Genomic DNA, 26,028 nt, shown 5'->3' with positions numbered 1-26,028 from the left:
ATACTTGTTGATTTCTTATTCACATTTTTTTTAAAGAATTGATTACATGATGCTAATATACTGGGGAAGGAATAGAAGCATGACAGAGAAAGAATTAAAAGTTTTATTTTTAATTAATTTATTTTTATTAAGTCAAATACACATAATTTATGAATACATTTATGCATGGAGGGGAAAGGGGAGGTTTGATAGAGGGAGGATAAAAGGTGGAACCACACCTATGGAGCATATGGCAAGGGTTCAATTCAAATCTGTCAAGTGTAGAACATAAAAGTTTTAAAAATTAAGCTACAGTAAGCCAGGCGTTGTGGTGGGCACCTGTAGTCCCAGCTACTTAGGAGGTTCAAGCAAGAGAATCGCTTAAGACCAAGAGTACGAGGTTGCTGTGAGCTGTGACACCACCACACTCTACTGAGGGTGTCATAGTGAGACTCTGTCTCAAAAAAAAAAGAGAGAAAAATTAAGCTACAGTAAAAATATAGTTAAAAACAGTAATTTTAATTTCACTCAAGTGTGAAAATCAGTTTTCCTAATGGTTTACAGTACAACACTATAATTCAAGTTTGCATTAAAATAAATGGAACTTGATAGAACTCTTTTCCATTATGCAGAATACTGTTTCTTGCCAGCGTTGTATCTTGCCACCGTGTAATAATAAGAGCTATCATTGAAAACTCTACAATATGCTAAGCACTCCCTTAAGACCTGTGCTTTACACACTTGTGAAGATAGTGACACAAACTCTTAACCACTCTTTGTGGTCTGATTTCAAAGGGAATTTCTCCCCTTTCACACCTCCTCTCTCTCCCCAATTATATATTCTTTCATTTAAGATGCCAAAATCTTCCCTGAAGTACAAGAGTCACCTATAGAAAAATTACGTTTTTCTGATTGATGAAAAATCCATACCCCACACAGCACCAAAATGTAATGGTGGAATGCATGTATCATACTGTGGATAATAATTAAGAAAAAAGTCTAAGCTCTAGTTATCTATTTCAAATAATATTTTATAAAATTCAGTATAATTACAGAATGAACAATCTCTTGAAATTCAGCAGCAACCTTAGACCTACCCTCAATGAAAACCCTCAAAATATCAAACATAAGTTAATCCTATGTATACACACATCGACACAACTCACTGGGATGGTCCATTTTTAGGCCAACCTATTTACCTACTACCTTCATACTCTCTCTCTCTAAAGTAAATTACCAGTATACATTACAGAAAATGCCTTAATCCATTTCTCCTTCATCTTCAATCAAAAAAAGAGGAAAAGGAATTTAAAATATGTAAGAAAACTATTCCTTCTGTTGTCACTCACTTGGTAAGCACAAAAGCCAGAAGTAGTATATGTGGTTCTTAAACTTTTTTGGATCACAGGTCTCTAGAATATTCTGATGAAAACTATGGACTCTCTAGAAAAATTCAGGTACACATACACACAGAAAATGTTCCATACATTCCCTGAAGACTAAGTTAAGAAATTTAATAATAGGTCAGAATTTCCTTATATAGTTGGTGTTTGTCATCCGAGGTCGTGACATTTAAACCAATTGTCATAATGTTTTATGGATTATAATAAATATCCAAAGCTATTAATGGTATAATATATTTCATTATTTTTATGAGAAAACCAGGACATAGTACTTTATAATTTGACTTCTCTCATTTTTGCCAAGTTTGAAGTTTATCTCTTAACAGTATGTAAACCAGTTATCACCCATAATCAATAACTTATTCATATAAAACAAAATCATTCTGTTTGCTCTATTAGCCATGTATCACAATCATAAAATGCTAGATTTGATTAAAGCCCTTTGCTAGTTAACATTTTGGTTTGAAATTAAACCTAGATTTCAGAGAATATAATGAACAATTTTTAATTTTATGAAACACAATAGAAATTAAATGGATCATACTTTTCTTCCAAATGTAACCTAAGGAAGACAGTATAGGGGAAATGAGTAAGGAAGTAATTGAAACTCCATTTTCTAGATTTGCCACTTACTGGCCATAGGATCCTTAAATTTCTGTCTTATATCACTCTATATGAATAAAGAACATTAACTAAATTCACATAGCATATATAAGATAGAGCAAATGCATGAAGTTTTAGAAATACCTGTCTCAAAAGCATTAGAGTCCTCATAAAATTCAGTAATTTTTTCCATACATTTATACCATTTCTGATTGAGGCCTTCAGTTTCTAACACTTTCTTTTAAATATACTGATTTATTTTTCACCCAGCTTTGTGGCAAAAAATTGTATATTAAGAAAATGTGAGCCAATAATATTTTAAAACTTGTATAATAGAAAACAACTATTTTATAAGTAATCAGCTCAAAATAAAGTTTCCAATGCATTAGAAAAACATTATGATAATATTTACAAAATTGTTATTGTGAATAGAGACAGTTATATGTGTAGGAATTATACAGATAATCTAAAGAGAAATATGAGTACCTAGCTAAATATTAATAGATTCACATTTTTATGTTACATTCATGCTTAAATGGGAAAAAACTTATCACACTATTATGAACATAGTATATACATTTTCTACTCAATTAACATACAAATAAATAAAAATTTCCCTTACTCTAAAAAAATCACATTACACAACCACATATCTTTTAAAATGAGATCTCATTCTGGTACTCTACTATCACTAATAGTAGGTATTTCATGGTCAGTCTCCTTATTAGGATCTACCATGCCTTTATATCTCTCCCCACGATGTCGTTCCAGGTACGGACCCCAGTCAGAAGCTGGTCTGCAACAGCTTACAACACGCTAAAAGCAAAAAGAAAAATTCTTGTCTTAGAATTTAAGTACTACAATCCATAAACATGCAAATATAAAATTATTCTTTATTTTATTTTTTTGCTAACAAAGACCATCATAAGAAGTAAAAAGTATCTCAGGAATGGAAAAAAATATCTAATTTACTCAGTACCACTGTGAAACCAATTTATAATCACTCACACTTGCATATGAAAAATGAAACACAACTATAGCCTAGGATGAAGGACAGAAGTGGGGGAGAGGGGAAGGGGGGGTGGGTCGATACAGGGAGGGTTAGTGGGGGGGACCACACCTATGTAGCATATTGCAAGTACAAGTTGGATCTATCAGGTGTAGAACACAAATGTCTTAACGCTGTAATTGGGTAAATGAGGTGAAGGCTATATTGATTAGTAGAATGTAAGCACTCCAATTTGTACAAATAATCAACACATTGAATCCCATAATGGCATAAATGTATTCATGATCTATGGACAAATGACTTAATAAAAAAAAATAAAATAAGGTGGTAGCCTAAATTCTTCGTATTGTATAGCCTACTAAGAAAAAAAATTATAATCAAATTTAACTACTTGTTAATATAATTATATTAACTACTAAACCAAAATAATTGAGTATGTAACTAATTTCAAAAGAAAGAGTGTGGGCTCATTAGAGTAACAGTGTTGTTAGTGCATACTCTACACTAAATTCTCAGGCATTTCCATTCTTGCATTGGGATGAGGGTGAGGTAAGGATCTAAACCAGTGTGGCCTGGGAATATTTCAACAACTAAGGAAAAGAGAGCTCCAGGGTCAAACTATTGCTTTCAATGAACTTCAGAATTTATTTAAATCTTTAACTCCAAAGTCTACATTGTCCTTGTCTTTGTGGTATAACCTAATCAACTCTAACCACTGGTCCTGCATGGAAAAGGGATGACTCAGGGTCTGAATAGGGTTCAAGATAATTTAACAGGCTAATTCTAGTCTAAATGCACTATTGGGACATATATTATAACCAAATGAGGTTTTAAAAGGAGTGGTTATAGATATGAAACAAAAAGGTGATTTGCTTTGTGACATCTTCAGGAATAACTCAACACAAGTATAGGTAGCTTAGCTATTATGTTGTAAGCATTGTAATAAGGCCTGAGGATACAGCAACAAGCAAGACCAAGGAGCTTATACTCTAGTACCAGGAGACATGCAAATATAGAGAGAATATAATATGATGTTATGCACTAGTAACATAATTATATCAGGTATAGAAGTAGCCAAAAGGAAAGAGTGATTAATTTTGTCTCATATAATCTCATATTATTAATGAGATTAATTATATTATTAATGAGATTAATCATATTATTAATGAGATTAATTAACTAAATTAATCTTTATCTTGATAAGTACTTTGCAAAAGGGTAAAATATTTTAATTTAATGTTCTTACTTGAAAGATGTTTCCTTTAGCCTGAACAATTTTTATGATAGCCATAATTGGAATCCAAATAATGCAGAAAATAATCATACACCAGCCTAGAGCCACTCCCCAGTCAGGATATGGAATTTCAGCATAATTAGGTCTATGAAATTGTACCAGTGACCAGATAAAAATTGCCTGAGAAGGTAAAATATAAAAAGACAAAACCCAATATTATACTTTATTGCACTAGATATTCCAATTTAATTTCATTCATCATATGTAATTTATCAAATATAATTAAAATGAAAATGAATTAAAGCAATTAAAATAATCAAGTAAGCCAGAAGATAATAAGAAATGAGCCAAACTAAATAACTTCTATTTCCACTTTTAATAAATTCTTCCAAAATTAATACCTTCATATATTCATAAAAATACAAACACTTATTCAACATATATTTCAATAAAATACTTGGCCATATATCAGATTGAAAGTAAAATAATATCTGAAATTTTCTGTTATTAAGCTTTTTAACTTTTATTCATAGTATCATGGTTTTATTATATACCATAAACTAGGCAGCATTTCAATTAATTTGATGAGAATTCAAAGGAGACTTTAGTGCACATGCTTCCCTCATTGCTTAGCAGTTGTTTCTATTATTTCCCACTACACAGAACACCTCATTTGCCACCTCAAAAACACACATGCAGTTACACGCACTACTGTTTACCAAAGCACACTTCACTTTCAGGCTCTTACTGAGGAGAAAAAAAAAAAAAGCAGAAACAAGCAAGCAAACTCAGTATATGCTTAGGTAATATAGTGAAATATGAATCTTAAAGATTAAAATACTTTAAGGCCAGGTTACATGTTTAAAAGACTTCTTAGAGATGTTGATGAATTAAAACTAATTGCCTAAAATTGTATAAAGCAAAACAAAAAACTCAAAACCCCCAAATAACCCAGAACTTTCTCTAATTTTAGCTGCCTTTATTTTACTAAAATTAATGTTAAAACAATAGATTGTAAGAATCGTTGTAAATAGACATGCAAGATTAATTTTAAAGTAAAATAAATTAATTCCATTAACTTAGTTTAATTACAACAATTTAAATGTGTTTTATAATTACTGTAATTGTACATAACTACAAGAGAATGAATAGTGGTGTCTAATATACATGACTTTATACAAAATACATGACAATATATTAACATTGCATAATTTTTAATTTTAAATTAAATTTAAATTTCGTACCTATATAATCAATGAAGTTAGCTGGTTCTAAACTGGTAGGGGATTATTTAATTATGGAGATTTGTCACATTAGAAAAAAGGTATTATTCAGTCATTTAGCAAGAATTTGGAGCATCCAAATATGTTAATTTAGCACGGCTAGTTCCAAACTACCATGACTTGAAACTGATTTTATAATATTTTTTAAAAACACTTTAATAACACCTAAAGCCCAACAAATATGATACTTCAGATGTGAAGCAAATCTTAGATCAAATTACTCAATGATCTTTTCTAGGAAAACCTTTGAAGCATGAAGGCAATGAAAACCAAAATGCATTGGTTTGGGGCTCTGACATGGCCCCAACCCCACCATTATCTCTAGCTCATAGTCGTTCTCCATCCTATGAAGGGTTTATTTAGGTTTGACCATTTAGTGTCAACTGTTATTTGATTTCATGTCTATGTGTCATATCTCTCCAGTAAGACATTTTTTTGCTTTCCCTCACCTCCTAAACAGTACCAATAATTGAATTTATTAACATATGCCATTGTTTCTACGGGCACAAGTGAATTTCTTTTACTACAATAATTTCAAATACTAAATACCTCCCCATAAAGTAAAAAATACACATTAAAAGATGAGTGTTGTTTTTCAGCAATCAGTATCTATGGTATCAAAAAGAATACTACAATGTCATTGTAATTTAGGCAACTTGAAGGTATCAGCCATAAATACTGAAAAACTTTGTATTCATTTATAGCTTTAATTTGCCTTTTGTTTCCAATGCGTTTCAATATATCTTTGTGAATGTGTGTATATGTGTATGTATATATTATTGATACAAATTCATGGTATATTATTACTTACAATCAAGAGGATAGGCGTAATGACAAACCAGCAAGCTCTCCACCATAGCCAGAATATCCACCTCTTTGCTCCAATCATCATTTCTATATCTTTGATGAATCTGTTCCCTCCTAAACAAAACATTAAAGAGTACCTTGAGTGCTTGCTCATATTTTCCTCCAATAATTACTGTGACTCCAGTTATCTTTTTATATCTAAACATCTTTCTATGGCACACCAATGAAGCATACACCTATATTTACATTTCTTTCATAATATATTTTGCCCAGTATATTCTGCTTTACTGTTATCATAGTATGATTATTAATAGTGTAATTATGTAAACATAATAAAAGGAATAAAGCTAAACATTTTAATAAAACTTGCAAATAATTATTATTGTCATTATTTACCATAAATCCAGGTGATTCCTACTATTTCCAGTATAGCTGCGATCAAAATGCCCCATCCAGCACAGAAGTGGTCAATCAGATGAACCCAGTAAATTCCAGCCTATGAAAAAATCAATTACTTCTCAGTATTTTAATTATTTTTATGATTTATGAGTTATTTAAAAAATTGAATCTATTAATTTTATCTTAACATAGCTCCTTACTTTCACTTCTACTAAAACACAAAAAGAAATATTTCAAATGTAAATACGAGTGTGAATTTAAATTTCTCAAAAACTATTATTCAATACTGAGTCACTGGGGAGAAAATAAAGTTATACTGTATGTATAAAGTCTATAATTTTATTGTAATTGGGGAAATTGTCCATCATTGGACCTTCTTCTTTACAAAGTATGCTTACTAACACAGTTATAATAGGGGAAAATTGGGCTAAAACTCATAAAACCTTGATCTGAGTCAGAATTGGATTTGAACATCTTTCTAATCCTTGGGTTCCTTACTCAGATTATAAAGTATGCTCCAACTAATATTTTGTCTATGAAAAAATGCTATCGTATACCTGTGTCACACAGACGAGACCAAGGAGAAACAAAACCAAGCAGCAACCCAAAGTTATAGGAACTCTCATTTTCTTCATCACTTTGGGGAATAAATCTTGAATTGTTGTTGTAATCGTTTCTTCAGATGGGGAAAAATGGCATGTTACATATCAAGTCATTTGCCAATAAGGTTAATCACAGAATTCAACTTCTATTAATCAAATTTACAAATGTATGTTGATAATATGCTCTGGTTCCTACTCCTCCCTTATTCAAATCCACAGGGTCCTTTCTCTTGGTAATCACCAATTGCTGGTTCTGATGAAAATCAAATGCAACTCTATTTGTTGATTTTACTCTATTTTATAAGGTTTGTTACTAGTAGTAACTAAGATAACAGGCCCCTGTGGGTTTAAGTAGTTTGAAAGAGGGTTATAGGAAAGGAAGAATTCTAATAGGACTTTTAAATAAGGTGAATATTTTAATAAATGCCACGAGACAAAGGATTGTAGGTTTAAGAAACAAATATGTTCATTAAATAGGTAACTGGCTAAGAGTAGAAGGATATAGGAATGAAAAGATTAGGAAATATGTTTCAACTTTTTGTGGGATTTTAAAGCCAATCATAAAAATCTTGATTTTATCCTATAAACAGAGCAAACTATGAAAATGTTTTATGTAAGTGAGTGATACGTTGAAAACTATTTCAGAATTTCTAGTTATTTACCCTGGGTAAAATCCCTATGTGTACATAGAAGCATATGCAAGGATATTCATTAAATCAGTGTATATAGTAAAAAGGAACATTGGAAATAGTCCAAATGTCCATCATATGACAACAAAGAGATTGTCAATAAACTAGATCTAAGTATGCCCATGTATCAACATAGATTTATATTACATGTAAAAATTTTCAGATTTATATGTATGCTATGAAACTTCATATTTATGTGAATTTTCAAAAATGTACTATTTCTGGATGCACATAAAATGCATATAAACATGAACTGAATAACACAAACAACCAATGGTGACAGTTGATTCTAGGAAAGAATGTGAATTGTATTTAGGAGAAAAATATGGGGGGTTTCAAATTTACTATAACATTTATTTTCTTTAAAAAACTTAAATAAGTCTGATAAAATATTAAGGTTTATTCCTTTTTTAGTGTAAATCACATGAGTACTTTGTATTTTTCTGTATTTAAATTTAAGTTTTCAAAGATTTTCAGAAAGATCATTCTAAGGATAACAGGTAGAAGGTGCAATAGTTATAAGAAAAGGACGTTTTCAAGTAGAAGAAATATGAATAAAATATAAGTAGGGTATGTGAACACTGGAGATATTACTTACCAATGGAAGCAAACTGAGAATCGAGACCCAGAGTTAAAAGCATGAAGAAAAATAATATGGACCAAAATGGACCACCTGGAAGTTGGGCTAGAGCTTCTGGATAAGCAATGAATGCCAAATCAAAACCTAAGAAAAAAGTGTGTAATTTTAAGATAGTTACCATGAAAATTCACATATTTAAATATTTTCAAAATAAGATACCAGAAAAATCTCATCTTAATTTGGCAATACAAACTCTGAAATATATTCTTTACCAACTATTTCAATTTTTAAAACATTTGAATTGGTTATTTTATGTTGATGTAAACATGTGACATGAATTAAGCTAGTAGACAAATTTTGCATATGGTGCATTTCTCATAAGAAATTCTAACTCTCTTAATGGCATTTTTTTGACTGGAGAAATTTTTTTTAAGATCGATGAAGAACAACAGTCTTAAACCCCAGAAACCTAAATTAGGTTGCCTTATCTCAGTCTAGAAATCATAAAAGAATTATACTATCAAAAAAGATACATTTATGGAACTAATTAGAGATTCTCTAGAATCTCTATAAGTAGTGACACTTTAATCAATTTATAGATATATGCAAAATTGTATATAATGAAATTAAAATTAAAATCTTGGTTTCTGTTTGATGTTGGCTTTAGAACTTGTTTATTTTTCCCCAACTCTACCATGTGATCCTCAGATTTAAATGTTTTTACGTTTCTCTAACCTCTCGGAAGACCTAGGATTCACGAAAAATTAGCTTCTAGTTTAGGCTTCATCACTTCCTAAATATTTGTCCTTTTGTAAGACTTAGTGTACACGTAACATTTCTGTGCATCAATCTACTCTTGTCAATGAGGTGTTAGACACTGGATAACCACAAGGTCCCTTCTAGTTCTGACATTCTGTTATCATTCAGTCTATCAAATGATACTTAATATAAATAAAATTTTAATGTATCCCTACTTAAAGATTCTTTTCCTAAGAATCTTTAACCAGATAATTAAGGACCCCTACCCAATGTCTTTGAAGTTAGAAATTTTTTAAATCATATTTCTTAAAGCTGGACACAGCTGGACATTCAAAGTTACTTGATTCTCTATTTATATGATATTGATCTTTTTCTTTTCTTTTTTTTTTTTGAGATGGAGTCTCACTTTGTCACCCTTAATAGAGAGCTGTGACGTCATAGCTCACAGCAACCCCAAACTCCTAGGCTTAATTGATGCTCTTGCCTCAGACTTCAAACTCAGGCACCCACCACAACGCCAGGCTATTTTTTGTTGCAATTGTTGTTGTTTAGCTGGCATGGGCTGGGTTTGAACCCGCCAGCCTCGGTGTATATGGGCACTGAGCCGATAATGGTGTGTTTTACAAAATCTGAACCAATGCTGTGATTGTACATAGAAGGACTTGTATATACATTTTTTCTCTTATAATGCATGGAAAAGGGTCACATGATGCCTGAAATTTGTAATTGTGTCAAAGTGGTTCACATTAAGGACTAAACAAAATCTAGATCATATTATTTTCTTAAAAAATTATTCCCTAATACATTCTTTTTTACCCAGAACACCTAATAGTTATTATATTATTAAGACAAGCAAATTACATAAGATGAAATGAGAAAGAAAATGTAATACCATAAAAATCATTATTGTTTTAAGGAAATTGCTAGAAACTATATTAGAGTTTCATAAGTCAGCTACATTGAATTACTCAAAGTCAGTAATATATAACATGATATACCTGATTTTACAACTTGAGAAACTTCCTTTCCAGATATATGAGCCATGTGTCCCAATATAGAAAAAATAGCAAATCCAGCAAACACACTAGTGAGACAATTTGTCAAACAAACTACAATGGCATCAGAGAAGCAGTTGTTATTGAACTTATTGTAAGATGACAGAGCAACTAAGCCACCCCAAGCCACCGAAAGGGAGTAAAATATTTGAGTGGCAGCATCTTTCCACACCTATAAGAGAAAATAATTTAATATTTGAAAACATACTCATTTTTCATTTGTATAAATATTTCACATACACATTTTAATATATATTATAAATAACAATGAAATGAACACCCAAGTGCCCATTACCTAGCTTAGGAAATAAAATGTTACCAGTCTTTTTAAGCCATTTTGTGTTCCTTCCTAATCATATTGCCATTCCAGCCCTCAGTGGTAACTGCTATCCTGACTTTCATGTTCATGATTTCTTTCTTCTTTATATTTAGCTTTGCATGTTTTGGGATTTATGTACAGAAGAGTCATCTTAACACATGTAAACAATATACAACTTGCCCTTTTTTCATTCGATATTATAAGATTTACTGATTCCCAAGTTGAACCATATAAAATTTAAATTTTATAATTTAAAATGGAAGAATATAAGCAATTCAAGTGGTTCAATTAAAAATGTAGTTTAATGACTCTTTTCCACTTCTGTATTGTCCTACTGTGTGTATCACAATTTATTGTTTCTCCTGTTGATGGACATTTAGGTTATTCATTCTGTTGGTATTATTGAGGTGTGAACATTCTTGTTTATTTTTCCTCATATATAGCTGTGAAACTGGGATGTCAAAGAGTTAATGCATCCTCTCTTTTACTAAATTCTGCCTAATTATTCTTTAAAAAACTTCCATCAAGACCGGGAATAGTGACTCAACACCTGTAATCCTTGCACTCTGGGAGGCCAAGGTCAGTGGATTGGTTGAGTTCACGAGTTTGAGTCCAGCCTGAGCAAAAGCGAGACTCCATCTCTACTAAAAAATAGAAAACTGAGGCAAGGGGATCGTTTGAGCCAAGTTGGAAGTTGCTGTGAGCTATGACGCCATGGCACTCTACCCAGGATGAGAGAGAGAGGGAGGAAGGAAGGAGGAAGGAAGGGAGGGATGGAGGGACAGAAAGAAAAAGAAAGAAAGAGAGAGAGAGAGAAAGAAAGAAAGAAAGAGAGAGAGAGAGAGGGAGAGAGAGAGAGAGAGAGAGAGAAAGAAAGAAAGAAAGAAAGAAAGAAAGAAAGAAAGAAAGAAAGAAAGAAAGAAAGAAAGAAAGAAAGAAAGAAAGAAAGAAAGAAAGAAAGAAAGAAAGAAAGAAAGAAAGAAAGAAAGAAAGAAAGAAAAGAAAAGAAAGAAGGCTTTCAGCAGCTGACTATGAGGTTTCCCATTCCTCCACATCCTTGCCAATAAATACACGGTCAAAAATTTTAATATGATTAAATCTAGTGACTGAAATAAGAGTTTTGGGGCAGCACCTGTGGCTCAAGGAGTAGGGCGCCTGTCCCATATGCCAGAGGTGGCGGGTTCAAACCTAGCCCTGGCCAAAAACCAAAAAAATAAAAAAATAAAAATAAAAAATAAAAAATAATAAAAAAAGAGTTTTGATTACTTACAATGGTAAACATTTTTACATGTTTATTTTCTACTTAATTTTTCCTGATAAATTCCTCTTCATGTCTTTTGCTGTTGTTTTTGCTTGGATTGTCTTACTTAATTTCTAGAAATTCTTTATGTAATTTGGACTCTAATCCATTGTCTATTTTGTATGTTGATTTTTTTCTCTCACCTTATGGCTTAATTTTTTGACCTTTTTACAATGTGTTTTCTTTGACTAACCAAAGCATTTGTTGTTGGTTTAATGTAGCTGAAGCTATCCATCTTTGATTATATGCATAATCCTTTATTTCTTTAACTTTAAAAAAATACTTAAGCCAAAGTTGTGAAAATATTATTCTATATTTTTTCTAAAAAAAAAACCAAAGTTTTGTTAAATTTTCAATGCACCTGAAATTGATATTGTTCATATTAAGATGTGGAATTTCTAATTCATTGTTTTTTCCTAAATAAGATGTAAGTTGTTCAAGGATAACTGATATTATCAATTATATCAATTAGATATCAATCGAAAATCAGAGTTATATCAATGGAATAATCAATCCATCTTTCTCCATTGATCTGCATTGGCACCTCCATCACATATTAATTTTCATAGATTCATTAATCTATTTCTGATTCATGAATTCATTGATGCACCACTGCTCTGTATGTCTTTAACTATGCCAACAACTCACTAATTTAATTACTACAGAAATATAATATTATTCCCTATCTGGTAGCACAAGTCCTCCTCACTCTGTCTTCAGATACACCTTGGGTTTTGAGCTTCCTCCTCTTCCACAACCACTTAAAGAATATTAAAGGTGCTTTTCAACTATGCTCAAAGTTATGAGGTTTAAAAAACATTGTCAATCTACTTCTTAGATAATATGTTGCAACTATAATAATATAATAAAACAGAAAATTAAATAATTGTATATTAGATCAAATTTATATAAGAGTTTACTACTTTCAAAGTGCAGTAACATATTTTATCTTATTTAATAACCTAAGAAAGATAAGGTGATGAATCCCAACTTCCATTTTATTTGTTTCTTATTCACCATTGAAAATGGTCTTTAAATTGGGAAGAGATTAATAAACAAGGTTAAAGAGTGAGGCCCAAGATAAATGAAAAAATAAATTAAAATGGTCTGTGAATGCACCAGGTGCAGTGGCTCACACTTGTAATCCTAGCACTCTGGGAAGCTGAGGCGGGTGTATTACCCTAAACTCATGTGTTTGAGAATAGCCCGAACAAGAGAAAGACCCCATATCAAAAAGTAGCTGGGCATTGTGGCAGACACCTGTAATCCCAGCTCCTCAAGAGGCTGAGGCAAGAGGCTTGCTTGTGCCTGAGAGTTTGAGGTTGCTGTGAGCTATGATGCCATTGCACTCTACTGAGGGCAACAAAGTAATACTCTGTCTCAAAAAGAAAATACATTAATCTCCAAGATGAAAATAATAAAATTTTATAGTTCTAAAATAACTTAGATGTGTTATAATTAATCATTTAGTGAAAATTATTGAGCACAAGAGAGGTAACCAAAGACCAGAGATTGGCATTTCATTTTCAAAAATGACATATTTACACCACTAAAAGTTGGTAAATTTGACAATGACTACCCCCAAAAATTCTATAACAAATAGTTATATATCTGATGATAAGTATTTAGAAAAGAAAACAGCAGTGGCTAAAAATTAGCATGAGCTACATGAAGAATACCATAACAGACTAAAACTGATATTCATTTTGAATAGGACTACTAGTGAGCCAGATAATATTAACACAATGATTCTTAAATTTCAACATATGATTATGGGTTTTTAGCTGATCAGAAGCTTAATATGTATGAAAAATGTTGCATGACTACATAAGAAGTAAAAGAATTCTTAGGCCATATCAATGGAAGCATAGTATCTGGAGTACACTTAGTGTTAATACTCTTTGCAGTCAAAATTGCAAATTATTTTATTTACCCATGATACTCATGATACTTTATCTGGAGATAGCACTAAAGTTAAAAGAGAGTTACTCAATTCAAGTTCATGGCATATGTTTAGGTTTCTCCTAGAAGTAATAGTTTTGTTTATGGAATGCTTAAGCCATATCGAATTTGTTTTAACTTCATAATTCATTAAGCAAAATTTGACAATTTTTGAGATGATAACTTTTCAAGACATTTAAGGTGCATATTAGGGCGGCACCTGTGGCTCAAGGAGTAGGGCGCCGGTCCCATATGCTGGAGGTGGCGGGTTCAAACCCAGCCCTGGCCAAAAAAAAAAAAAAAAAAGATGCATATTAGATCATTAAACTTCCAGTGGTAATCTTGAAAGTAATTGTGAGTTTATTGAATAAATTACATAGTCCTCATCATCAATTTGCAAGTATTTATGCATGAAATATTCTTTTTCAGAGTAACAAGCCACAATCCTCTGGTCAAATAGAATCAGTTATGTATAAGAATAAAATGACTTTTAAAATCCTTTTCAAAATTATCTCACTTCCAGTAAGAAAGCATTAAAGTCATGTTAAATAGTTAAATCATACATCCTAGTGGATAGAAACTCCAATAAATTTAACTGTATATTCTTTTGTAAGCTACAACATTAATGACACTCATCTGGAACCAAAAAATTTTGGTATTTGTTTTTAAGGTTTACCTCTTTAGATAATTTGAAATTCAAATTAGGTCTTACCTCAGCTTCCCTAAGTTTTGTAAAATTTGACTGTGCTCCAATATAGTATGAAATGCCTTTTGATGCACCTTCCAGAGTTGCACCTCGTATTAACAGGATGAGTAGAACCACATAGGGAAAAAGAGCTGTAAAATATACCACCTATCAAGATAAACAATCAAAAATTGGTAAGTTATTTTTTAATTGTGATATAGGTTATGATAGATAACAGCAAATAGGTAAAATAATTAGCAAATTGAGATTAGTAAAATAAGGTGCTGAGGATTTCATAAGGTATTAGTGTCTTGAATTTTGATGAATAAAGTAATATTTCCCAAGTTAATGTTGTAAATAAACAATATATCAGCAGTGGTTACTTGAAATATAGATAGAATGCTTTCCTAAACATAGCCTTACAAAAGTCTAAGAAGACTGTGTGTTTCCTCTCAGTGAAGTGCTGCATTGACATGAGACGGGAAATGATTTTAAACCCTACAGTAATTAGTAAATAAACAGCCCCCAAGGAGAATGAAAATATATCCTAATAAATGTCCAAATCCAATAAAAACTTACTAAATTTGCTTCTGTTATTCTTATAGCTTACCATTAAGAGAGTTTGATAACACACATACAAGTCCACTGCTTTCATTCTAGATAAGACTTGTTATCTGCTCGTAGTTCCATATGAGCAGATCGCCTTTGAGACTGGGTTTCCATTAATGTGGATGATGTTTTTGATCCATACGTGTCCTATGTTTGATACTATGCCCAAGAAGATGTTTTAAATAAGTCATCCAGACCAATGAAAATTAATTTCTTGGGTAAATGGCATTTAATAGACATTTTTCAATATTAATGTCAAAAAAGAACCAACAGTTTCAAAACATATTGAAAAGTTTCCAATGGACCTGTGATGTTCATGGTATGTTTGTGCTATAATGGCACGTCTCAGTACAACTTAATGTTAACTGAACGTGCTGGATGTTGTAGTAGGAATACAAAACTAAGACTACAATTATTCCTATTCTCCACCTTTAAGGAAATTTCAGTCAACTAGTTAAAAACACATAAACATTCATTTTTCAGGGTACTGTGAAACTGCTCACAGAGAAAATTTTGTTTCAACCTTAAATTGGCATTATGCTCAATGAAAATTTTAAAAATTCAACAATGAATTGGGAAAATATAACAGAATGTTTTCCAGAAGAGGCCCCTTTACTTAGAGAGAAGGTTCTGAGTCAATTTTGGCAAGCTTTAACTTAAGAAATGACTGCATAGTATATATATATACTCATATAGTTATTTCTCGCTCCAAGTATGGGAGTCCCATGTACTATTACTCTACGTAACATGGCTCTAGAATTTCTAAACCAAACACTGAAATACATAATTCCATTCAAGATGCTTATTAATGTAGTGGGACAGAAAAAAAATATATATATATATACCCTGAAGCCTCAGAATGCTGTATCAACTAGAAAGGTCTAAGTTTTGAGTAATTGAACAACTCAAATACTAATTTTTGTTTGTTTGTTTACAATATTAGTGATCTTTGTATTTACTTAGAGCTAGTATGCCTACTTAAAAAGCTTTTGATACATTTCAATAGTCCCATTATCACAAAAACATGTGTTTGATATGCTTGACATTGAACTACAATGAAGTTGGAAAGTAGCTACATCACTATCTAATGTGTTTTCCAAATTACCTTGCCAGAAGACTTGATTCCTTTAAAAAGTGCTGCTCCAACTATGAGCCAAGCGAGAAGAAGACAAAGTGCTAAATACCACACAATTACTCCAGTCTCATCCATTCCACTTGACCGTTGGAGTGCCACTTTACTGAAACACATAAGCCCTTTAATGAACACATAGTCACTTGTCTTAAAAAAATATATATTGAATTTTGTGATATTTTTCTTCCAGGGAGAAGTGTCATGAGTATTGTATCTTACTGAGAATGTCAATGCCCTATGACTCTGTTACTGATAGATACTATTATATGGAGGGGGAAACAATTTACTAAACAGCCCATCTCTGAATTTCAGAATTAAGGGCAGCCAATCCAAAGTTCCAAACCCTAGAATAAAAGACCTACTGATCGCTTTAGCTATGACCTTTCCCTAACATTTCAAACTTCTTTATGTAAGCAAATTAACCTTATATTAAAATATTTCATTTTAATTATTATAATATTTTTGTCAAATTAAAATAATGAAGAAAACATTTAGAATTGTATTTAATATTTCCCTATCCCATACTTGTAGATATCATCAAACCCAGATCGTCTCATTATTCATACCTTTTTCAGAAGCATTCTATATAATTCTGAGTTTTACCATAGGGACATGCATGGATCTAATATCTTACTTATAAGATTGATGTGGGGGAACATTCCAAGAACTAATGTTTAAAAGATTCACAAAGGGCATTAACTTGCAGATGAGGAAGAGCTCATTCGGTAATAGAGTCAAGAATGTTGGATAATGGTATAGAGTAAGGAGAGTAAAGAACAAACATTTAAAATGGTTAAAAGTAAATAAAATCCCAAATATCTATTCTTACCATACAATGTTAATTGTAGACCAAACTGATGAGGAATTACAACTTTTAAAGAAAATTTTGACCCAAATATTACTCATCACTCAACTGTTTATCATTAGAACTTGTTCATTATAGTTTCAGATTTGGAGATCTTTTTTCTTCAAAGCAATTCTCTAACTTATAGCAAGTATGTACGACATGAATCATTATTGAAAATGTTATGCCCATTTAATAACTAATTTATAAAAGACAAATTGTTGACTATGAGCTAATTTTGCAGTTAACTACTATTTACCTAGGACAGTTAAGCATTTAACTAAAATGAAATATAATTTTCTATGATTCCTCCTTTTCTACTATATCTGTGAATTAACAAAGAGGCCTAGAGATATTTCATTGCTGTTTATGAGAACATTTTAATAACATCTTACTTAGAAATAAATCATCTAGTGTACTTACTTCCAATATTGTTCACTGGGAAGCTGTCCTGGATGATAAACTTCACTGCCACTGATGCAGGTAAGATTGTTGCTGTCTACCCAGCTTTTATTCATTTGGATGATCTCTCCAAACACTGTACTCACATTACAGTGAGTTACTAAAAATGATTTAAAAATACAGACACAGATATGTACTTAGTTTTAGAAGATTACTTTCCTAAACAAAAAGCATGGTAAATGGTAAAATATTCAAACTGCCATCTAAATTGTTACTTGGTGAAAGTGAAATAGAAATCTTATGAATATAACAAGCCATGCATGTTTCAAACCTTTTCTACTAAGCTGAGAGTATAAAAATCTACCCCTTTTAACTATGATTGTATTTATAGTAATAACAGCTATGAAGTAACTATTGTTTCATTTAGAAATTAATGTTCTAAGGAATTTCTAGTATGTGGATTTATCTAACCCACACATACAAAGTGATACCTTTAAATTCCTCAAAAGGATTAAATATTTATAATTTTATCCTCTGATGTGCATAAGTAATCACAGTGGTAATAGTCTACAATTAGACTATTAGACTAGACAATACTGATGTTATATCATCCCAAAGATTAGCAATATATGATATAGACAATATCCACTGTCTCCTGATGCAAACACTACTATCATGGTTAGCACTTTCCTCTATTTATTACTTTTCCATTTTCTTCTTTGAGTCCTGCCTAGGACTTAGGCCTATAAGAAATACTCCTAGGCATGATTTATCCTCCCTTCCCACTTCCAGAGATTAACACTCTGTATTAATCAATTTTCAGACTATACATGCTATATTCTGCTTTTATCAATGACCTATGGATTACTTAAAATTATACCTAAATTTATTAGAAAATGATTTAATCCTTTATGCTTACTCAGAAAACATAAAAGTCTGATGTGGCATTGACAATATTTAAAAAATTAAATCAATGATTTTTACCTATAGGTGATCTGCTACAGTTTTTATCTGACCAAGAAGAACAATTTTTCCATGGTAGTTCGCTTTGAAAAGAAGCAAACATGTAGTAAAGACTATAGGCAATTATGACATTATAATAGATTGTCACAAAAATGGATATCAGGACCATTGTAATTCCCACACCTAGAAAAAAGAACAATTAAAATGAAAAATAAACTCAAGTGAAATATCTTTTGCCAATTCATATAAAGGCTGCATCTCAATTTCTAAAAAAAAAAAAAAATTATTTTAAAATGAAAAGATTTTCAAATAACTATTTTTCCCTTTTTTCCCTAAGAAAGTGGGAGTTGATACTATTTAGGCAGATTTCTTCCAAATACAAAATTATTTTGATGATTGGCTTTCTAAGGTAACTTTTCTGCCAGTTAGAAAAAGGTATCAAAGGCAAGGGCAGAGACTTGCATTAATCCCATCAAATTTACATACAGAAAAACCCACATCCATTACTCTTTCTTATTAAATCTGCAAATTCTTGTCAGAGTAGGCAGAGTAGACATTAAACAAAAAGAAAAATTCAAAATGCATACACTATTAACTCACTGACCAACGGTTACATCTTAATCTATAAATCAACATTTTGAGAATTAGAAAACAAAAGCCTCGAAAATAATGACACAAAAGAAGAATGTGAAATATTTCTACAAGTATGTGTAAAAACAAAATAAAACAAAACAAAAAAATAGTCAGTAATTCAGTAACAATCCTGATTTAAACTTCCCAAGTTTCTTTAACTCAGTATTTTCAAAATGCAGTTTAGATACTCTGCTTTTTCTTCAGATAGTATAAATCTTTCACCTTTTACAAAATGCAGTTTAGAAATATAAGTATTACGTTTAAGACTAGCTTTTGTGGTAACTTCTCCAATCTTCCAGAACGAGCATTCTATTCATCTCTTTATGAATTTTATTTTGATGATGCAATGAAGCTTTTACAAATAGTTTTCAGCAGCTAACATATACCAAAATTATACCTAATCTTCAAGAAAAAAAGACAATTGGATATTTAAGAACAATCAAGGCATTTTAGAGCTTTACCAGTGTCCTATCTTATTAGGAGAATCCAAGAAAAAATAGCGACCTCCCCTTCAACTTTTCTAACTGAGGCATTGTAAAAGATATGCAAAGGCCATAGTTCAAATACTGGATGTGAAGCAGAAGAAAAGGCAAACCCTTGAAATTAATGCACAACAGAACTATGTGCCAAAAGAATTAAAAAGTAAAAATAGGAAAATAGTGACACCCTTGGGACTGTCTTTAGTGTTCTTTCCATCCCTTCTTATAACTGCAGCCCAGTATAAACAGAAATAAAAATTAACATTTGATTTTGAAATTCTACATCTCAGACTATACAGAAAAACAACAGTGCTTGATTCTTTGCCTTAGTATGTCAGTATTTTAAGCCCATTTTTCTTCTACATAGCGAAGATGTACAAGTAGGCCAATGTACAAGTAGGCCGATAAACGTGTTGAAGAAAACACTTTAATACCAACCTTGAAACAATGGAAGAATTCTCCAAACTGAAACTGGACCTAGGCTAGCAAATTGTCCCAGTGAACACTCTAAGAAGAACAAAGGTAAACCAGCCAATGCTAGCATAATTGCATAAGGTATCAAGAAGGCCCCTACAAAAGGCAAAAAAGAACCAAATCACTACTATGTCTCAAAACCCTGAAGACACTTTGACAACCAGCATAGCATTTAATAGCATCCTGAAATCATGGAATCAGATACAGGGTTTGGACCTAAAATTACTTTTTCTGAAAAAGTAGTTTATTATTTGAACCTTGGAATTCTTAACTATGATGGGTTGCTAGTATTACCTAATGAAGTTGCTCTGATTATTAAAATCAATAGCTTATACAAAGTGAGCCAGAAGAACTGAATGATAACAGGCTTTGGAGCCAGATGAACTTAGGTTAAAATACCTGCTCCATCATTTACCAGTTATGTGGCCTAGGGCAATTTACCTAACCTCTAAACCTGGGGATCCCCATAAAAGGAAAGAATAATACCAACTCAGTTTGTGGTAAGGGTTCAAATACAGGTCTTATGTGAAAACACTTGGCAAAATGGCAGGCACATAGCCCACGATCAATGTTAGTTTTCCACCTTTCTTCTTTAAAAATGAATAGTGTATTTTTAAGACTTAGGGTGTCAATACTAAATGTGTTTCAGATTAAAAATTATTGCAAACCTTATTATTCTCAAATTATCACAAAACTCTTTACTCAATATTAATAAGTTATTGGTTTTGTTAGGAAACTGAATTTTTGAGACATACTCATAGTTAACTTTTAAATTCATATGGAATAGTTCACTCATGTTATTCAGACCTCCCATTTATAAACATTTTTCATTTTTCCCACCTTCGAGGCATAATAATGCTCATTAGAACCTTTATTAACTTATAGGTTGAAGCATGGGCAGAATATTAAACGTATTAAATATTCTAAAAGTCTTGGCAAAGTTTAATAAAAGAAATGTGGGGATTAGTGGATAAAAATGGGATTTTAGATTATGTACATTTCATTTACCCATGCTACAGTTTTTCCTCGTGTATTTTTTACATGTGATACTACAAGATCATACATAGGAATTATATTTTTCCAAACCTACAAAATATATTCTACTAAAAATGAGACAATAAAGTACTTATTATGTACCCATACTTAAGTGACTTTACTTTGATGCTAATCCTGGAAGTCACTAGACTAAAAGGACAAATATGTTAGTATAAATGTTGCAATACACATACCATCATTACTATGACTAATAGAAGTTTAAGTTCTACCAATGATAAATATGAAGAAAAATAATACAAATATCTTGCTTAGCTACAATAATAATATTTCACCAATCGCATATGGACAGGTATTTTCAGAAGAAAAAGATTATTTTCTTCAGGATTTCATCCATTATATTATTTCATTATTAACAATGATTGATAAGTTGTTTGTATAGTGGCCTCAAATTGTTAATACTGTTAGACATTAAAATGGTATCACACTTCTCTTTCATAAACAGTTAAAAGGAATCTACAAATAAAGGTGTTTCCAGATTTTAGCAATAGTTTTTCAAATATGACTATATTTTTAAACCTTAACATTTGACAAATTTGAATTTCATGTTCTTCTTCTAGCCTGGGACAAAAGAAGCAACTGTGAGCTCCTAGATGATACATTACCCAATTGATGTGATCTCTAAAAACTGAGAACCAATGGAACATATTAACTTTTAGAGAAAGTCATTGAAAAAGACAATAGCATACAATAAATAATATTAATTTTGACTGTATTTTATAGTTCTCTATTAAAATTAGTTTAATATAATTCCCAAAAATATATGGCAATTGTACACAAGTCATACATAAGTTCAGGAATTCTATATGAAGGAGTTTCTTATTATTGACATGAGTACAAGGGGCTTGAAAAGAATCTGACTGCTTTTCTTCACCACTCTGGACCTTAGGAGATAGACACCACAAAGAATATGATCTCTGACACATTTCCCAGTTAACGCCTATACAAAATTCATGACTTGACAACTTGGGTTTTAGATATGGAATTTATGCTTTCAACACTTAAAATGTTTAATAAACATAGCTCCTTTCTTAAGTCTCTGAAGGCTACTGTGAATGTTTTAATGCAACCAATTAACAAGAAACGTAAGATTAAAATATCACCATACAACATCCTATTGTACCAAGAAAAATAATTATAGTGGCACAGTTTCACTGGTACCTGGTTATGAAATATATAGGCATGTCACCTCTATGCTTCTAATAGAACATGTAATTACAAGTAAATAAAATATGGTGTAAGTGAAAAGTTGTTTTGACATTGCTAGAGAATCGTGCAATTCATTCTGTGTCCCTTTGTGTGTCACCTCAGAGTTATTTTTCCTCCTTCTTCTAATTGAGTCTACCTCAATGATCTACAAGGTATAAACAGTACTACTTAATGGGAATAAAACATCTAGCCTTGAACTAAACTATTGCATTTTAGGAGGATCTTCTAAATGGTCAATCAAATTTGGAATACATATAATCACATGTTGTGGCTTAAAATACTAAACCTTTACTTTAAATCATCTCTTTCCATACTTAAGTCACCAAAATGTAATGCCTTATTATAGTTAAGCAAACAATGTATTTGAGCTTTATAAAAGAACCTAGATTCCCCTGCTTTTTTCTTAGATTCAGCAATAAATTAAGAAAAACACAACTTGAGTCTGACATTATCACAGGAACATGCATAAATAAGGCAGAATAAGTTATAGTTGAAGATTACATGGGATTTAACATCAGAAGCTAACAAGTGCTAAATATAAAACTTTTATGAAGTTCACATCTGAGAATGAAACTGAGTTAGAAACTATCTTTCTAACTTGAGCTAGTAGACCAGACTAATAATAAATGCAATATTCTTTTTTATCATCCTCCCATTAAACAAAATTATCATAAACCTTTCTTAAGCTCTTAAAATACCCTCACTAGCCATACAACACCCCACTTGGAACTAGAGAGAAAATGAAAGAGACGAGAATACCTCCACCATTGTTGTAAGTCAGATACGGAAATCTCCACACATTTCCCAATCCCACTGCATATCCAACCATAGATAGAAGATAATCTGATTTTTTGGACCAGTTACCACGATCCTGATTCTCATCATTTTCACCAACATGAAAGTTCTCTGATGAAGCCGTCACTTTCTGGGAAAGAGAAAATGTCAACACCTTGTCTTTCACATATTATAAATGCCACAGAAGCCTAATTTCACAAATTCACAGAGTAACAGAAGAGGGGGAGACTTTGAAAATAATGGCTAAAAGGAATTCTTTCTAAAGTTAGGGAGATTTCTGATGACAGCTACTTTTCATTTATTTATAACATTTGAATGAGAAAAGTTCTATGTGTATATATTTTTACTACTTCTTCAAAGGAGATCATCCACATTTTGGTGAAAACGTTAAATGTTGCACCAGCTTGAAGGGCAAATGTAAGTGAACAAATCAGCTTCTAAATGTAAAAGTCTAAATGATTAATTACTGTTGAAGTTAATGCTTTGGAGATTATAACAGATCTTCAAGAAGAAAAATCAAATGTAGCTTTTGTTCGAAAAAGAAAGAATTCATAGAATTATCTCATGGGCTGATAGTTCGGGATGTTTTGAGTTAAGGGAAGTTTAACTTCTCTGTCTTGGAGAGTAAAATCAGTGCTTTTCTAAAAGCCACAGAATAATATACAGAAACAAGTTCTCCTTCCCGCCAGGTGGAGCAGTTCTCTTGCCACTTTTGGGTGAGGGAGGAGCAAGGGTTTTCTTCCAAACTATTAGCAGCTCCTGGGTATGAAGAGTTGCTCAGGTCAGACAAGGACCTGTGCTGTTTCACTTACCCCCAGTATATGGACACAGTCTGGAGAGGGAAAGAGAATAGGATTTTGTGGGTACTCCCAAGGCAGAGGATGAGGTGGCCTTGCCCTATGTTTTCCAGATACTGGAATGAGCACTCTTCTCTTTTTTTTTCTGACATCTCAGGCACATCAGAAGATAGTTGAACAGAAATGTGGAAAACAAGGAACAGCCACAAAGAGCAAAAACAGACAACCTCTCCCCCAATTAAGTTTTCCCTTCTCAGGCCCTCCACACCTCCCACAATTCCCAGATCCCTACCTCCTTCCTCCTGCACTTGAAGAAGCTCGGGCACTTTAACTTGTCCATGGTTCACTCACTCCCTCGCTTGATCCGCCTTGCCTCCTCTGGAAGTCTAGTTAAGCTTGACTGGTGGCAGGTGCACACTCCTCTGTTATTACCTGCCAGAATGAGCCACCTTGCCCAGGGGTGGGACCATTTATGAAGGGAAGCTCTCTCCTCCCCCTCCTGGGCACCCAGTCGTGTCAAATACCGGAAGAGACCAAAGTGAGACTCTGGTTTTTCCCCTGGGTAAGCCTACATGTAGCAATCCCCTATCCCGGCCCCAGGAAAGGGCTGGGCTGCGGAATAGCAGAATAGCCTGAGCAGAGATGACTGACAGCCTTTGACTCAGAGCTTTGCAGGTGCCTTTGCAATCTCGTCTCCTTTCCTGGGTTCCCAGCTTCCTCCTAATCTCTCCTCTAGGTCTGGTATCTGTCCTGGGGTCAAGGGCTGGTTTCCCTCTTGCTGGAGGAGGAGGGGCACAGTGTTGTGCTCCCCAGGCTTCTCCTGAATGGACCATACTACCTCAGGCCCTCGGATTTCCCAAAGTTATGCCCTTCACTACAAAGCACTTGATCCCCTGGGACAAATGCTGCTTCCAGAGGAAAAGCCCCTGAATTGGGCACCTTGAAAAGCAGCTAGCTGAGATAAGGTTACCCAGCTGGCTACGCCTGAAAAGAGCAACTTTGAGCCTATGTCTCAGGCTCCTTTCTCTTCCTTTAGGACAGATTTGCCTTTGACAGGGATTGCTTTGTTTAGTATTTCAAAGAGGCCAAACACAAACAAATTATTGAGCAGGTTTATGAGAAATTCTAGCTCAAACAAAGGACTCTATTCTACAAGAAAGGTAAGGTCTGTAAAGTAAACTATGAGGAACTATGTCAGCTTAAACAAGGAGGAAATAATTATTATATTGCTATTTACAAATACAGTACTGTTCCATCAGAAAAGTCATAGGATTTAAACACAGGACAAATCTGTGCCCACAGAGTAACAAGCAGATAGCCAAATTCTGTACTGTATTTCCACTAACTGAAAAGAATTTCCCAGTTGAAATATAAGTATGCCCTGGGGAATATAGGCAGGTAAGGTAGAGGAAAGTCTACAAGGGAAGTAAGAAAGTATCAATACGTTTGATCTAACTTTGTCTTGAACATAACAAAGATTGACATGTTAGTGCGTCTGTGTGTGTGTGTGTGTGTGTGTCAGTGTCAACACATAAGTATCTGTCTATTAGTCTTATATACTACTGGTATGACTTTCTTTAAGATGAAAGACTTATTAGCCTGTCTTAGATATAGAAACCAGGGGAGCTGAAAAACAAATCTAATAACATTTACCACACTATCAAAATCCCATAGAAATAAAAGGGTCTCATCAAGGGGTACTGCAAACCAGTTGGTAACTAAGGGAATAAAAAGAGAACAGGAATCATAGGAATAGAGAGATTCTGGAGATCACAAGGCAGATGTAGGCAGTATGTAGGGGGAACAACCAGCAACTTTCCTTGCCTGCTATACAGTAGAGCAATTTCTAACATCTTTCTGAGTTAGGGCATCTGAGGCATAAAATTTAAGATAGATTTTAGATAATATACTTGTTTCCTTGTTTGTTTGTGGGGATATTATTTTCATTGCCAAGCATGTCTTTTTATTACCTGGCTCCTGCCTCAAACTCT

General features: G+C 32.5%; 1 protein-coding gene across 1 annotated transcript; it reads right to left on the bottom strand.

The window, feature by feature from the left end:
* Positions 1-89: 89 nt before the first annotated feature.
* SLC6A14 (solute carrier family 6 member 14) lies at positions 90-24,511 on the bottom strand. Its single transcript, XM_053579642.1, has 14 exons — positions 24,330-24,511; positions 23,205-23,370; positions 20,148-20,279; positions 18,619-18,780; positions 17,656-17,794; positions 16,362-16,494; positions 14,675-14,815; positions 10,346-10,574; positions 8,607-8,732; positions 7,275-7,393; positions 6,715-6,814; positions 6,323-6,432; positions 4,241-4,408; positions 90-2,801 (listed from the first exon to the last, which is right to left on the bottom strand). Exons 1-14 carry the CDS (start codon positions 24,375-24,377, stop codon positions 2,655-2,657), a joined length of 1,920 nt encoding a protein of 639 aa, XP_053435617.1. The 5' UTR covers positions 24,378-24,511; the 3' UTR covers positions 90-2,654.
* Positions 24,512-26,028: the final 1,517 nt, after the last annotated feature.

The sequence above is a fragment of the Nycticebus coucang genome, chromosome X (genome assembly GCF_027406575.1).
Source record: "Nycticebus coucang isolate mNycCou1 chromosome X, mNycCou1.pri, whole genome shotgun sequence".
NCBI lineage: Eukaryota > Metazoa > Chordata > Mammalia > Primates > Lorisidae > Nycticebus > Nycticebus coucang.
The sequence above is the reverse complement of the archived record's forward strand: the minus strand, read 5'-3'. Positions and strand labels throughout refer to the sequence as shown.

Excerpts from the sequence above, each read along its gene's own strand:
- SLC6A14 (XM_053579642.1), bottom strand. The coding sequence starts at position 24,377 with ATGGACAAGTTAAAGTGCCCGAGCTTCTTCAAGTGCAGGAGGAAGGAG. Across the intron at positions 8,733-10,345 it reads TTCTCAAGTTGTAAAATCAG|GTTTTGATTTGGCATTCATT; the intron begins GTATATCATGTT and ends CTTTTTTCTTAG. Across the intron at positions 6,433-6,714 it reads AGGAATCACCTGGATTTATG|GAGGGAACAGATTCATCAAA; the intron begins GTAAATAATGAC and ends TGTTTTGTTTAG.